Consider the following 16,563-nt stretch of genomic DNA (forward strand, 5'->3'; position numbering starts at 1 on the left):
ATTTAACTATAATATATCCGGTGACCTAGTTTCAAGAGAGGGTGGTATGCTGTCCGTTGTCAGTAATCTTATAACCCCATCAACCAATTCTTTGAGAGTATCTGGCAGATCATCTATTACTTTAACTAATTTAAATAACATGTCACCATATAATATAAATTCCATAAACCTTAAAACAGGACAAATTAATATCAACACTCAATTGATAGTTAATAAAGTCATTATGGATGACCCAGAGAGTTACATCAGTGTTGCAGGAAAAACGTGGGTGGATGCTCTTAGATGGTCAGGTGGGCGTATTGCTGGTGACAAGGATAGCGAGTTTGAAACACAACACTTGGATGTTTATGGAACTAACGAGAAGATTGTGGAGCAAAAACGCTTCGTTTTGAAACAGAACGGCAAGGTTTATGGTCCTGGAAGGCTTTCTTTATATGGCGATTCCTCATTTGTGATTGATGATCAAGCGATTTTACAGATTTTGTCGCCACTTGATTTATACTCAGAGAAAGGGAGAATAGAAAACAAAGGCACGGTTGCTGTTAATTTGAAGTTCTATGGACCCAACGATGATGTGCACTTCGCAGGAAAATTTGTGAATAAAGGGAATATCACCTGCCTGAACAGAGCTAACATTGAGATTTCATTATCATCTGAGATTAGTGGTAATATAGAACTCGTTGAAGACTGTAACTTGGAGTTTCAGAATGGTGAACATGCTATCGATATGTCAGCTTCAATAAGTGGTCCAGGTACACTAAAAGTGGCCAAATCTCCAAGTACAGTGTTTGTAGATACAAAAGAACTTAATGTAGGGGCCATTGAAATAACGGACCAGGTTACTATGGTGATAAATGCTGTTAACACATTCCTCTTGAATGTTAAGATAACCAACGATGGTGTTCTAAAGTTTATTGATGAAAACGCCGTAGTAGAAATTCTGGAAGTTATAGAGAGCAACGTGGTCATCACCAAAAATGCTACATTTCATAATCTGGTTTTTGATAATGGAGTGGTAGATATTGGTGTTCATGTAGCGTGTGATGTACTTGATTGGAAAGGTGGTTTGATAACTGGCAAAGGGTCATTTTCAGCTGAAATATCCTCTTTACGTGAACTGTCGTCTCTAAACATCAACAGAGCAACTGTTATCTTCAAAAACAGTTTGATTTTTGAGTCTGAATTCAGACAATCATTGAATATTAACGATGGCGGAACTATCATTGTCAGTGAGGGCGTTGTATTAGAGATATTTCACGAAACTGAAATTGGATCATCATCACCCGCTGTCAATGAGTTCATAAATCGAGGCAAAATCACTTTTCATAAATCAATCAAGTTTAATGTGAAAGTGACAAATGAAGGGTCAATAGTTGCAAAGGGAAGAATCTTGGAATTTGACTACAATATCATAAATTTAGGAATAATTGAAGTATCCGAGGAAACAGAACTGAAAACAGGATCACTGGTGTCTGATAGTGAATCAGTCATAACAGGTGGCGGTTCTCTAACAATTATCAGTGGTGTGTCCAGAATATCACCAGCACAGCTCAACATGAGGAGGATTTCTGTGCATGATGGTAGCATCGATATACACATCAGTGAAGGTGCAACAACGTCATTTGATTATATCGGAATTACTGCAGGAAGTTTAAGTATTCGTGCTGTTGATGACATCAGTGTTGCAATTGACAATGCTGAAATAAAAGGTGGTATTCTCAGATTATACCTCAGAAGTTCTCTCACAAACCTAACATTGACCAATGGGGTAGTAAATCTAAGAAACAACATTGATGCTAACTTGTTCAATTTTTATGGTGGGACAATATCGTCACCTTCTACAGCAGTTTACGATCTAAACGCTAGTGAATTATACTTTCATCATCATATGCAGGTAGAAAAGATCATCGACCATGCAAATGTTCAAATTTCCGGCAAAGGCTTCTGGGAGGAAATACCTAGGATAAGAGACACTCTCTGTATTGACAAGGGAGGGAAACTTGTCATACTGCAGCCTGCAACACTTTCAATATCGGGTGATCGCTATATCTATCGCTGTCACGATAGTGGTATAGGCACGGTATTAAATCTTGGTACATTGGAAGTACGTGTGCCTGAGTTAGTATCCAGAAAATTTGCATCACACTTACAGACATATGCCGAGTACCTCAGTGTTGGTACCACATATTTAGGGTCAGATGGCATAATCGCTTTTCACACTACTGCAACACTGAAAGGGCCTTTCATGTCGGACAGTAATACATCTCTTGAATTTGATAATCACCAAAGCTCGAATGGACTGAATATCAGCTGTAATAATTTAATTGTGAAGAGCTCAAAAGTCATTTTGGTACAACCATTGGAACTGCAATCGTTGACAATTGTGAACACTGATGCAACTGTCATTCTCAGCAATCGCCAGGATTCAGAACACTCCAGTTATAGTTTAAGAGATATTGAAATAACCGATGGAACTCTTGATCTGCGAGCTAACTTGACAGTTGGTTACTTAAATATGTACGGAGGGACTTTAACTGCACATGTTCTGTCAGAAGACACCATTTGGGCTTCCATTGATAAAGCTGAGATGCGTTCCCCTGTCCTGAAACACATAGACAGACTAGCTATGAGAGAAGTCATCTTGTATGGTCAGTCCATGACAATAGAATCTAGTAATGTTGTAATTACTGAAATGGCTACTATTACTACATACCTGAATGTTATTTTCAGTCTTGGTGCCATACTGGTAAACACTGAGGGTGCTGTCATGCAAGTGAATGGTCGAACAGTGTTACAAAGTTGTACCGGTGATAAGAATTGTGCCTTGATAAATGACGGGTCAATTGTTGTCAATAGTCGCAGTTTCTCTTGCCTGGCCGACTTCTACAGTAGTGGCAGTGTTTCAGTCATAAAAGATAATGCAGTAGTGAACGTACGCATACCAGATTCAAGCGTGTTTATCAGGACAAAGTACGAACTGACTGGAGAAAAAATAACATTGTTTTTTTCTGGTGACACAGGAATTACCGTTATTGATGAAAATTCATACTTTAATGATGGCTCAGAATTAAAAGTTAATGGTGGCACAGTTCATATGTTTTCACAGTCAAACATGTATAGCAATATCAACAGTGGCTTATCAATTACCGTAGATGGAGGACATTTATACTTCAATGAGTCCGTGGATAGTGTGGCAAACGAATCACTCAAGATAAATTTATTGTCAGTCATTTCTGGAGAAGTTATTTTAGTCCAGTCCTTGGCAACAATATTCAACCTTGACTTCTTTAGCGGTACTATTAATGGAGATGGGAGTATACGGAAATTTACCTGGATAAGTGGTGTAATCCAAGATGGCGCCATTGAAGCGGACAAACTAAGTCTCCCTGAAAGTGGTTATAAAATACTAGTAAATGCTAACTTGGACATTAATAAACAGCTTCGTAATGTTGCAGAAAATACAATTACATTGACAGGAAACTCTGTTATTACAAACGCTCAGTCTTGTAATTTCACCATACGTTCCTCTTTGACCTTTGATACCAGTGACAACAATGAAGACTCCCGACCGAGTCGGTCCGTAACAACCAATGAAGTTAACGGCGCCCTCTTTGAAAACTTTGGCAGTCTCTTTATTGCCGTACGATCTACGCACCATGTTGTGTTTAACGTTCCTTTCAATAGTACAGGAGACATTGAGATCGAGAGTGGCACCCTTCAATTTAATAAAGACACGACGATATCATGTACAGTTAAATCAAGTGCCAGGACGAGATTACATCTTGAGAATGGTCGACATGATTTGACAGAGGCATCAGCTCTTGTGGGAAATGGATTTATGTACATAGATACTGGAGCGATTGTTACATCATCTACCACCAATTTCACTGTTGATAAGTTGGTTACACATGGTCATGTGTTCTTGAATGGTAAATACTAAATGTTTATTGTATATTGTAATAATTCAAATAGCTAGATTTCGCGAGTAATAATTAATTGGAATGACTATTACATGTTATCAGCAAATCGTAAGCAGTGATATTCAGAGACACTTGTGTACACAGTATTATTGAGTCTTATCTCTGTGTAACTCTCTCCATGTTTGTTTCTGTAGGGGCTTCATGCATATCCATACTGAAGGTATACGATGGCTCAGTAGAGTTGAAAAGCGGACTGCATGATAATGAAGTTATTAGCATATGTAAGTAATGATATATAATGTAGCATATATTAACGCCCTTTCTTCTGTTTCGTGATCTGACAGACGAAATAAGATGTTATCTTATCGAACATCATGAAAAATGATATTTATGAAGTTATCGAACCAGATAACATTATTTCGTATATGTGGTTTATATAACTGACTTAATGCTCCTATGAATCGTGTATTTCATGGCAAATACACGTGACCGTGTTGATGGACCTGTAGTCACGATTGATCTGGTGGTTTTCGTTGACCAGCTGAACTCGAACATCTTTTACCCTATATTAATAACAGTATATAATCTCGATTTTGCCGAGTTTTGTAAAATATACCTATTTACATATAATTTCGAACATTGTGACGTTTACTACACCATACGACATGAAATATTACAACAGTTAATTAGGGAATAAAAGATGACGTATTGCCCATTAATGCGTATTATAAATCGTCACTATCAAAATTAGAGATTCGTATGACGTTATAGCTTTACATTATCACACGATAACGTAAACCAAGTAATTTCATAAAACAAAAAAATGATATATTTATGATTTATAACAACAATTATTTTGTTATAATGAATCCCCCACAACGTCATATTGTAGATGGGGCATACCTCTGTCCCCCTCTTCAAATGTGTCGCTATGGGGATTCATTATTGTTTAAATAACAAGATATACTTGCATACAATTTCTTGTTTTTTTAACTGTGTTTTTTCTTCAATAAAATAAAATATTATGTGAGTATATAAATAGCGACAGCTTGATTACCGCGAAACAAACAAGAAATGTGAAATGCAAGCGTGCGAAATTTCACAAAACTATCGAGATGAATGTGTTTTATTGAAAATTTCACTCCATTAACTCCAAATTTGAACTTGGTGGTGATTGGTGGAATATTATTGAGCATCACGCACTGAACCCTAGACTGGTGACAATCATCACCGGTGTCGCGAGAGGGCGTCTACAAGGGAACACAAGTTTTTGCTTTTCGGGAACATGATATTTAATCACCAAAAACAAACAAGAGAATGTATGTAACTCTAATAACAGGGCAAGAACGGGGATATTTGCAATAATGGGCGGAGTCTAGTCTTTTATTTGATAAAACATTCCCGTCTGAGTTCTGTAATCACATAATCATGAGCTTGAGATAATAATGAGCTTGAGATAAAATAATCGACCGATATAATAATGATATATACCATAGTAACGTGATCTATATATAAATATCACACTTTATGACATGTGAGATAATGACTATTGTTTATTTTATCTTGTAGCATCACTGGAGTTATACAGTGGTACGGTACAATGTCCCGGACTAGCCGCTGTCAATGGTCCCATATTACTGCACTCAGGACAAGTGTTTGTAACTGGTACACTATACGCCAATGGATATTTATACATTTCTGATGATGTTACAACAGTTGGTGATATCCTGCCACCTGATGGTAAGCGCATGATGCAACTGTTTAAATCGATATATCAATCGATCGATCGATCGATCGAACAAACAAACAAACAAACAAACAGACAGACAGACAGACAGACAGACAGACAGACAGACAGACAGACCCAAACAAACAATCAGTATGCCATGTTTGCGCACGCTAATCAATATTCTTATGTGTTTTTTGACAGCGAGTGATTGTACGGACATTGCAGATTGTAATTCGTGCGTGAATGATTGTGCGTGGAATCCAAACACTAATTTGTGTGTACCACAAAGTCGGTCTGGGTCTCGTCAGTGTTATCAAGATACGTGTGGGTCTGGTGAGTACCAAATCATTAAAGATATGACAAGGGTATAAAATCCCTTTGAAAAATGATCTCAAAAGCAACTGGATCCAACTCTCTCCTAAAACATTATCGCTTGGTATATGCTAGGACACCCCAACTTAAAAGCTGATGAATTCAAAATGTTTTCATTAACTTCGTTGATTATTGATTATTATTAACTATTCGGTTGGAGTGTATCAAGGACACCACGCCTGTAAATTTTATGCGAGTCTATCAATAACCTTTTGAGTTATAATAAAAAAATCTGATAATTGATGATTCAAATTTACATAAAATCGATAGATGTAATCCCTAAAATAAATTGTTAATAACGATATGTAGTTACATTGCAGCAAGGCACTCCATTATAAGAATTAGGGAGTGACAAGTTTATATTCGTTTTATCAAAATATCACTTACATTATTCTAACTCCTTTAATAACTACTGGTATGTCTTAAGCGGTGAAGCGACTTCTTGACGTAACTGAGTATGAGAAGAAAGTGGGTCAGATCTTTGCAGCTTTTACAGCTCTAACACGACATCCTTAATACCGAGATTAACATGAATGCGATGTATTTCATCTCATTAAAATTTCAATAAAACTTCTCTTTGTCCTTCCTTGCAGAAGTTAATTGTTTTGCTCACAATTCGAGTACCATGTGTGAAGCGAACAATGAATGTGTGTGGTGCGATTGGTCGAATCACTGTGTCGATGTTAACTCGTGCAACCAATCGGAGAATGTCGCGTTTTGGATAAACGATAATGGTGGTGACTGGGGAGTAAACGAAAATTGGCTCAATAGCACTATACCCACGGAAGACAGTAATGTTTTTATTGGGCAAAGATTAAGTGATTTTACAACTATAGTTAGTTCTGAAACCACAGTAAAATCACTGGTAATTGGAATATCTTGCGATGACACTCGTGTCCTGATGTGTGGCCATATACAGGAGGTTATAATTGAAAGCACATTGAACGTATTAGAGAACGTTGTAATTCACAAACATAGTCGGATTACACTGAAAGAAACTTTATCCATCGGAGGTACTCTGACAGTGTACGGTGAACTCGCATGGCGATGGGGAACACTGTCTGGAACAGGATCTATTGTTATTAACGGAATATTAGACATCTTTAATGACTATTACCACTGGAGGTATACCAAGCACAACATATTGGCACTCAGTGTTATAAATAATGGGAATATTTATTATCGGAATACTCGAAATGAATTACAGATCAATGACGATAATAGCATCACAAACACCGAAAATGGAGAATTCCTGATAGAAAGCACATTGACTATGACTGGCGGTAGTTTGTTTAACTCTGGAACTATTATTGTTTCCATCAATGGAATTTTACTGTTCGGAATTCGACTCTATCAAAATGGTGATGTCGAAGTTAATTCTGGTCGATTCAACCTTAATAACGACATGAACTGCAATGGTAGATTTGATATAAAAGAAAGGAGTGAGCTGATACTAAGTAACGGCATATATGAAGTGTCAAATTCATGCAGCGTGGATGCTGAATATGGCAAAGTATCCATTTCAGCTTCTACTGTGGATTTTAATCCATTATCGTACACTATAGGCGCGATATCAATGACGGGAAATACCGTATTTAACACAAACCAGACATTACGCGTGGGACGGGCATATTTTGATCGCGTGGTATTAAGTGGAACCGGAGACATCATTATTGACAATCTTCTAGAGTGGAAAGGCGGAAGTGTTGAGGGACAGAAGACCATTACTGTAAGTGGTGACACAAGGTTCATTTACCCGGAAAGATATAGCTCCAGACGAACAAAATCCTTACAATCTGCACATTTGATAATGTATGGAGAGGTGCTTGTTAACGAAAACGACATTGTACTAGAGTTGTCAAGCAACGCGAGTGTTGAATTTGCCAATACAGCTTTGATATATGTGAGTCACTCTAAACCGTACACTATACAGTCGGATCAGTCATTATCTCGAGTGACTAATTACGGTGACATTGTTGTGGATGGGACTCTGACACTTGCAGTCGGTTTTCAAAATTATGGAAATATTTCAATTCAACTTGGTAGATTAATACTGTCCGATGAAAGTTCCTTTTTTGGTGGTAACGTGGCTTCGTTGCACCAAGGTGTGATTGAACTACGAGGGACCAACCATTTGTTTCTTGAAAACGTCAGATTGTTTCTTGATGGACAAATATCAACGCAGGCAAACAATGTAGTGATAAATGCAACTGTATGTAACCACATAGGTGTGATCAGCGCCACTGCAGGACAGATATACGTCAGTGTTGATACAAACCTTCAGTCAATCACGTCAATAAACTTGTATACTTCAGAATTGTTTTTACGATCCTCCTTTGCCGATGATCTGAGCATCGATTCTATTACATTACGGAAAAATGGTCGCTTGTATCTACTAACCTCAACCAAAATCAATCGACTGTTGTTTAGTGAGCGTTATTACACTGGATATTTATATCTTGGTTCCCATGAAAATACCTACCTAATTGAGCAATGGGTAGTATGGAGCTATGGTCGTGGTGAAATCATCGCGTCTTCTATTACTGACACGCCAACACTAACGATAACAGGAGTTGTACATAGAAATGGAAATTATGCCACAGTTATTCGATCTGTAAACATAGACATATTTAATACTTTTATGCTCGCTGGAACTGGTGATATGACACTCGATGGAAATAGTACAGTAACTTTCAACAAATTGGCATCTGTGAGTTTACATGGTGCATATTGGAGAAACAATGGCGCTGGAAGGACACAGGCGACAAACTACGGAACAATTGTTGTGTTTAAATCTAATACGTTTGCTGTACCTTTTATTAATTATGGCTATATGCAACTCAATGAAGATGTCGGATTAGCATTTGATAATGTGTCATCACTGTTGACAGGACAAGTCGAGATAGCATCTAAGGGATTTTTGAATTTCAGGAATGGTTTCTACCACCTGATTCAGGAATCATGTCGTTTTCTAGTGAAAGACGGCGGTATTGTCTACGTAAGAGATGCTAATACACGCCTGAATATGACACAATATGAATATGAAACTACCACTATTGATGCCACGTATGGTAACATTGACATGTATTCGACTAGTGATGTAATGAAGTTAGACTATCTTCGTGTAGGCAGTCGAGCCACTGTTAATTTTCATGTAAGAAACTTGGTTGAACTTGGGAGACTGTATTGGAATGAAGGTGAGTGTAAAGATATCACGTGACACAATGGCGATATATGGGTTACAATGCCATCGATGATAACACTTTCTTGTGACAGATTTGGTAAGGCTGGCCGATATTTATAAAATGTGTCCTATCAGCTTAGGATTTTTGTGATTGTAGAATGTAATAAATGCAATGACATTCATATGATTAACAAAGCTTAACTTGTAAGTTCAAGTCAAGTAAAAAGAAACCTATACTGGAAATGTAAATAATAAGTCATTTTAATTTTATCTTTTATTTTTGAAATATTCGTCCTGTTCCTAGTTGTTGTTGTTACTGTTGGGCTGAAACAAAAAATATGACATTTGCAGTGCTGATTTTGAAAACCAGTTTTTGCTATGTAGTATAAAGTATCCCCGCAATCCTCGTTTGCATATTTTTTCCGACAAACTTTTGCCTTGATATGATGTATTCATATACATTCATGGGGCCATGGAATTAAATTTATTATTCTACAAAAGGTCGTGGGATTGATATAGTGCACAGTAATATAAATATTACATCTATTAACTGTTATGCCAATAATAATACACACCTGAGCCTTTGTGCAATTTATAATTCAATTTTGACAAAATATTTTCAAAATATCATTACATAAATTTTTCTCAGTCCCATTTTACTGATATTAGTAAACGATTGGCGGGAAATGTGACTCAATATATGCACATTGTCTCTACCATATTGGAATGTATGAACGTATCCATGTTTCAGCCATGCAACTGTACTTTAATTTTATGTACTATGATCGGTAAAATATGAACTATCGCAGTGAATCATTAGTCACATGACCAATTCAATATAAATAAGAAGTTTTCTTTGATTATCTTTGATAAATATTTACCTAATTTCTTGTTTATTGTAGGAACTATCGACTTGAATGGCGAACGAATGAATGTTGGATTTGTAGAAACATTTTGGGGAAGTTCGAGTTATAAATCTGTTCTCCAGAGTGGATCTGTCACTCTCAAAGGGAGTTTGTCCATACACGAATTCATTGGCCAGCCAGGGAGCTCTACAAGATATATAGTCATCAACGGCGAGCTAATTATTGAGAAAGGTGAACCTATGACCTGGTACTCAAATTCCCTCACGATACAGGGATCCGGCATGGTACGTAATGCAAGGAAATATATCATCCCCGACGGAAATACCATCAATATGTACCCACGTTACGAGAGTGTGTCTGATATTATTATTCAAGGAGGATTTCGGGTATGGGAGAGTGGTCAGATTTCCGATGCTCAAATGTATTTCGTACAACCAGATAGCTGGTTTGAATTAAAATCAGGCTCTTTTAATTTGACCAATGTGAGCTTTTCAGGAAGAGGTAATATATATATAGCCGGTGGCGTGCTGCGTATTACTGGGCAAAAAATAGATAATACGCCTAGCAATGGTGCAAAAATAACCCTTCGAATAACTGGAGGAAATTGTAATGTGTTATATGGGAGTAATCACAAACTAATTGACAATGTCATTGTAACAAATGCTGGTTCACTGGTTTTGCAAAGCGAAAATCAAATAGAAATAGGAGCGATTTCATTCATACCAGAATACAGCTATGAAACAAAATTACATATCAGCTCAAAAGAGGAAACCAAAGTGGGAAATTTTGATATCAGATCTTACCGCGATCGATCGAATACCTTCCTGAACATTTCTGGAGTGATGAATGTTGGAATAAAAATGACATGGAATAGTGGAAGGATTCAAGGGAACATAGTTATTTCACCGACTGCAGATTTGTATTTTATGACCAATAATTTCAAACGTCTTGAAAATTCAGTTCTTGCAATCGCTGGAAAAGCCACAGCATTAGATAGTGTTGTGTTATCTCTACATGGCTCCACGGTAAATGTGACTGGTTACTGGTACTTCCTAAACAATTTTGAATTTCAACAATATGGTACAACAGAAGGTGTTCTGCTCAATTATGGGAGTATTCACGTGCAGATACGTGGTTCCTTGCATGCGTTGTCCATAAAAAATGGTGTCAGGTTGTACAATTATGGTACATTTACAATTCAACATGGAACATTAAAAATCTACTCCATCGGTTTCCTGGGGAACATTAATGGGCTTTCTGCCACTACTATGTCCTTGTTTGGTGTGGATATAACTCTAGATGAGTCAGTCATGTTAGCGTTCCCAAACTCTACAGTGACTGTAATGTCTTCTAGCAACGTCAATATTGATGGTGTCATTGCAGATATACATCACCTGTACCTTGGCTCTGGGACTATGATTTTATCAAATTCATCAAACTTGAAAATAGACACTCTGACTGTTGATGGCGGAACTTTGACAGTTAGCGATGACTTCAACATTGCTGAAATATATTTACGTTCTGGTAGGATTGAAGGTGGAGGTTCACTGAAGGTTGATGTTCTACACTGGATCGGTGGAACAATTCAACTCGGAACACCCTATACTGATTCACAAATATTTGAGTGGGTAAAATCCATAATACACCCTATGTATGGAACAGACATGGATTATTATAGTGATTACAGCGATGGTATCCAGTCTCCAGATTATGACAACTCTTATGTCAACCTCCCGTTTGAACAAAAGCAGGCTTTCTTATCTGTTGAGGAACTACTCGAAATGAGCGGAGATGGCATAATTGACAACGGATATGTAATTATTAATGGAAGAGTGAAACAAAATCAAGACAATCACATCACTCTGCAAAATGAAGCATTCTTATTAATAGAAGGTTCTATTGATGTGTTTAGTGACTTCACTGTTACTGGTGACACAAATAGTCTCCTCATCAACAAGGGAAATGTACAAATCAACTCTGGTGTTTTGTCTCAGGGTTTAAGTCTGACTATACCTTTTATAAACACTGGGAAAATATCAGTAATTAGTGGAAATTTCTACATCTCACCAGGGAACAATTTACAATCATATTACTTAGGCAACCTTACAGTAGGCCTTCTAGCAACACTTTCTTTTGGTTATGGTGATCATTACTTTAGAAATACATCGATGCTGACAGTGGATGGGTCAGCACTTCTATCACAATCGCGATACTCTACAACTGTTAGTATTGGAAAAACAAGCACGCCTGTCTATATTAACAGTTTGCAGATGACGTACAGATCCACAAGCCTTCAGATTGGTTGTATGAGCGCTCGAATTGGTGTAGTGACGATATCCGCTGGTCATTTGAGGTTTTATGAAGATGCTACTGTAAACGTCATGGAAGTGTCTTCAAGTGCCGAGGTCAGCACAAAAAAAAAAATAAAGGTCGACAAGCTGATGCTTAGGAGTGGTAGTTTAATTGGAGAAGGTATGAAGCCACAAATAACAACTGATAGCATGGTTTGGAGTAGTGGCCAGATAAATGCAGGTTTCAATAACGTCTTGAACATTTACGTTGAGAGGAATTTGTGGATTCTAGGCAACAGCGAGAAAATCATGAATGATAATGTCATTCTAACAGTCAGAAGAAAGGCATCAATGGCTGCTGGGAGGCCACTTCAAATCCAAGGTTTATCAAGGATCAGCGTAGATGAAAATAGTCATTTTCTTCATTATGTGGGGGAAATCGATGGGACTTCAAATTCACAAATAATCAACAACGGAAATATTACATTTGGTAAATATAGAAACAATGTCATTATTCCATACGATATCCCTTTGCAGAACCTTGGAACCATGAGTGTAGAAGGTGGAATACTCAAACTGAGTAAAGGGGGCTCTTCATCTCAAACCTTTTTATCGCCTTTATCAACTATGGAAATCAGTGGTGGTATATTTGTTACATCGCCAGATGACGTCATAGGCCCTGGGATGATTCGATCAACTGGTGGCGTCCTTGATTACGGTAATGGAGTTTTGACCCATCAAATGATTGTACAAAGTGGTTCAATTGTTCTGCTCAGCAACAACTCTTATGTTACTACAAGTGGAATGATAACCATTGAGGGTGGTACACTACGTGTCAATGGCATTCTGGACGTGACAGGCATCATTCATTTTAATAGTGGGCGTATAGAAGGAACTGGAATATTAAAGATAACTACAAATGCATCGTTTGTGAATAGACAATCGTCAAGTACCAGAGTCATGTCAATTTCGTCTTTTCAAAACTTTGGAACAATTCAAATCACATCGTCATGGAGCTTAGAATCAGGTGAGATCAGAAACGAAGAAACTGGGCTGATGATTATAACTAACGCTGGTCTTATAACAGGGAAAGGTCTTCTCACTAATGCTGGATTAATAACTGCTGGTGACATGCACACTGAGCGTATTGCTGAAATCACGTGCAGCTTACAGAATATATGGATAATTGATGGTAACCAATCAAAGCTGCAGTTTTCACAGTCATCTGGTGCCGTTCAACATATGAACATCAATTCACGTTTGCTCGGACAGGCTGTCTCCCTCGTGGGAACAATAAAGACAAACGGCATGATCCAGGGTGAAATTGAAATGAATTGCAATCTTATCATTACGCATGCCTTGATTATAGATGCCACGGTCACGTGGTTAGCTGGCTCCATATATGGCGAGGACGAGTGTCAGAATCGTTATTACAATCCGTCGTCAAACTCCATAATGATTCCACCATGTCCTGAACAATATTTACTGAACAAAGGAACCTTTATTATGTCTGATGTCACTGGAACTCGATACTTGGGACAATATCTCGAATTTGTTAACCAGGGACGTATTTACTGGCTAGGAGGGAGTATTAAAATTCAAGGACCAATCATCAATTTACCAAATGGTGAAATACATATTCTGGGACCAAATTCAAACAGTGTAGCATCGGATAGGTATACAAGTTACGCGCTTATTAACCAGGGATTAGTTATCGTGAACAACACTCATGCAGACCTTCAATCGTGTCAATTGAATAACATCGGTAGGATGGTCCTAGTTGAGGATAGTTTATTGGTGTTAAGCTCATTTGAGCAGGAACACGGAGACGCCGTTTTGGAATTAAGAAAGGATACAACCTTGCAAGTGCCAACGGTGAATGTCAATACAGGCCAGTTTGTTTGTGACGGTACAGTCACTGGACATGTGAACATTATTAATGGATTATTCCGCGTTGTGAAAAGTGTTACAATAACACGTGATTTAATCCTTTATGATGGCAGCGTTCTAGGCATAGATATCGCGAGTGAGGATGTGGCTAGTGAAATAACAGTGAACGAGGATTTGAGCCTGAATGGCATACTTCGCGTTTTTTGGGCAACAAGTGGCTATCAGCCTCGTTCAGGAGACAATTTTGTAATCCTTGAATTTAGTGGCTCGAGGAGTGGAATGTTTACGAATATTGAACAACAGGATGATAGTGTAACTTTCCGTATTGACTATGGTACTACTAATGTTACATTGACAGTAGTGTAGCATGCATTTCCGATTGAATATTCTCTCATAATTGAATGAGCAAATTCATAAGAAACCCCAATGGCACAATTCACCATTAAATGCTACCATGATAAATTGTTTAGTATGATTTGTTAGCAGAATAAATATCAGACTTAATTTTAGCTTGTAAATATATATATATTACCAACTGTACAAGTGGTATCATTGATACCATTTTTATACATTGTTTTTCTTTTTATATGTCTTAGTCTTATAAGCTATTATTTGTACTAGATTTTTCTTAATCAAGGTTTGAAATATACCACACATGTAGTATATATCTTCCGTGTCCCTGTAACTCTACAAGTCCAATGTTTGTCCCGCCAATACGATTGCGGGTCTTGTACCATTCTATACGAAGCAGGCTGTGGACTTGAAATCAGGTCCGGTGCCGACTTATTGTCAAATATAGATCTAACAACGTTGTCGTACATACTGACCATGTGTGGTAATACTATGCATAGTGTTCGTATATATATATACGAACAGTAGTATATCTGTCCATTGCGCACACATAACCATTGATTCGCCAAAAGCAGTTAATTATCTGTTACCTATGGCCCACTCATGCATTTAATATAAGGGCATTGATCGACAGCACTCATCTCGATATAACGGGAACACTGTGTTATTTTACCAAAGACGAACAACAAATAATACGAGTCAGATTCAGATATATAGTCCCTCTCTGCCAACAATATATACAGTTTAAATTATTTTACAATCAATTATTAAAATTATGATAAAGTGTGGGATCACAATGGCCATAAAGTCTCATAAAATATATATTCCCCTGTGAAGATATTATACATAATCAAAATATATGAGAGTATGATTAGTTGTATTATATAATGTCAAATAGAACAATTATGGAATAATACATTGTCTGAATTCAAGCAATATTGAAATGTATAGCATTGAAGTCACGCAATTTCCAAATGTGCACAATACTATATTATAACAATGAAAGTACGCACTGTCCAGATATAATAGCGTATAATATTGAAATGTGTAACATGGAAAATTATTGCGATGTAGTTACGCACGGCCCATATATGAACAATGATATATAATGATAATAGTATAGCAATAAAGTTACACAATTTCCATATATGTATATGTTGCTATAATAACCATATCGAACACCACGTGACAACCACCGGCGTTTAATATATTGTCCGCAAAAAAGAAGTAAATGTCATATGTTTGTAGTTAGAATGTTAATAGTAATATTACAGAGTCACCCCCATCGCCCAAGGAATACAGATGTGGGACAATGATGCTCGGAAGTGGTTTGTAAACCTAGCCCTTGTAGACACTTGTTCCATTAACCACGGTACCTAGTCACGTGATTATAAGTTGTTATCCATTTCGTATGTAAGCTATTAATTCTGGTACCTAACAATACAGCATATTTAAACTAAACGTAGCCTTGGACTATTCGTCAAATCAGTATGTTTCCGTGCGTAACTAGATCCAATTACGCGCCATGCTCGCTGATTATATACAATTAATCAATACAGTTCTAGTCGATCTAATATAATCACAGACAAAATATTCACTTCCCCTGGTGGGCATTGTGACGACGTTGCTTTGTTGTGACACCGGATTTCATAGGGACGGGGGAGCAAGAAAAACGCATACCATTTTTGTCACGAAGACGAGTGATTACATCGACGTATGTAAATTGTAAGATAAAGCAGCTGAATAAGATTATCGGACGTTTAACACGATATTAACCACAAGCAATAATATGGAAAATTGGCAAGATCGATTTAAATACATGTGTAATATCTAAATGTGTTATTTTCGAGTATCTGATTTATTGAATATCTAACATAATAATAATTTGTTTTATTACACGTGGTGGTTAATATTTAATAAATAACTAACAATGATTTATTGGTAGGCCCTGTGTATATTT

At 37.2% G+C, this 16,563-nt stretch overlaps 1 protein-coding gene across 1 annotated transcript; it reads left to right on the plus strand.

The window, feature by feature from the left end:
- The first annotated feature begins 222 nt into the window (after positions 1-222).
- Positions 223-15,752, plus strand: LOC144351983 (uncharacterized). Its single transcript, XM_085508471.1, has 6 exons — positions 223-3,929; positions 4,115-4,201; positions 5,490-5,660; positions 5,851-5,982; positions 6,615-9,218; positions 10,108-15,752. The coding sequence occupies exons 1-6, from the start codon at positions 224-226 to the stop codon at positions 14,616-14,618; spliced, it is 11,211 nt and encodes a 3,736-aa protein (XP_085364597.1). The 5' UTR covers position 223; the 3' UTR covers positions 14,619-15,752.
- The last annotated feature ends 811 nt before the right edge of the window (positions 15,753-16,563 follow it).

The sequence above is a fragment of the Saccoglossus kowalevskii genome, chromosome 15 (assembly GCF_978046115.1).
Source record: "Saccoglossus kowalevskii chromosome 15, keSacKowa6.1, whole genome shotgun sequence".
NCBI classification, from domain to species: Eukaryota; Metazoa; Hemichordata; class Enteropneusta; family Harrimaniidae; genus Saccoglossus; species Saccoglossus kowalevskii.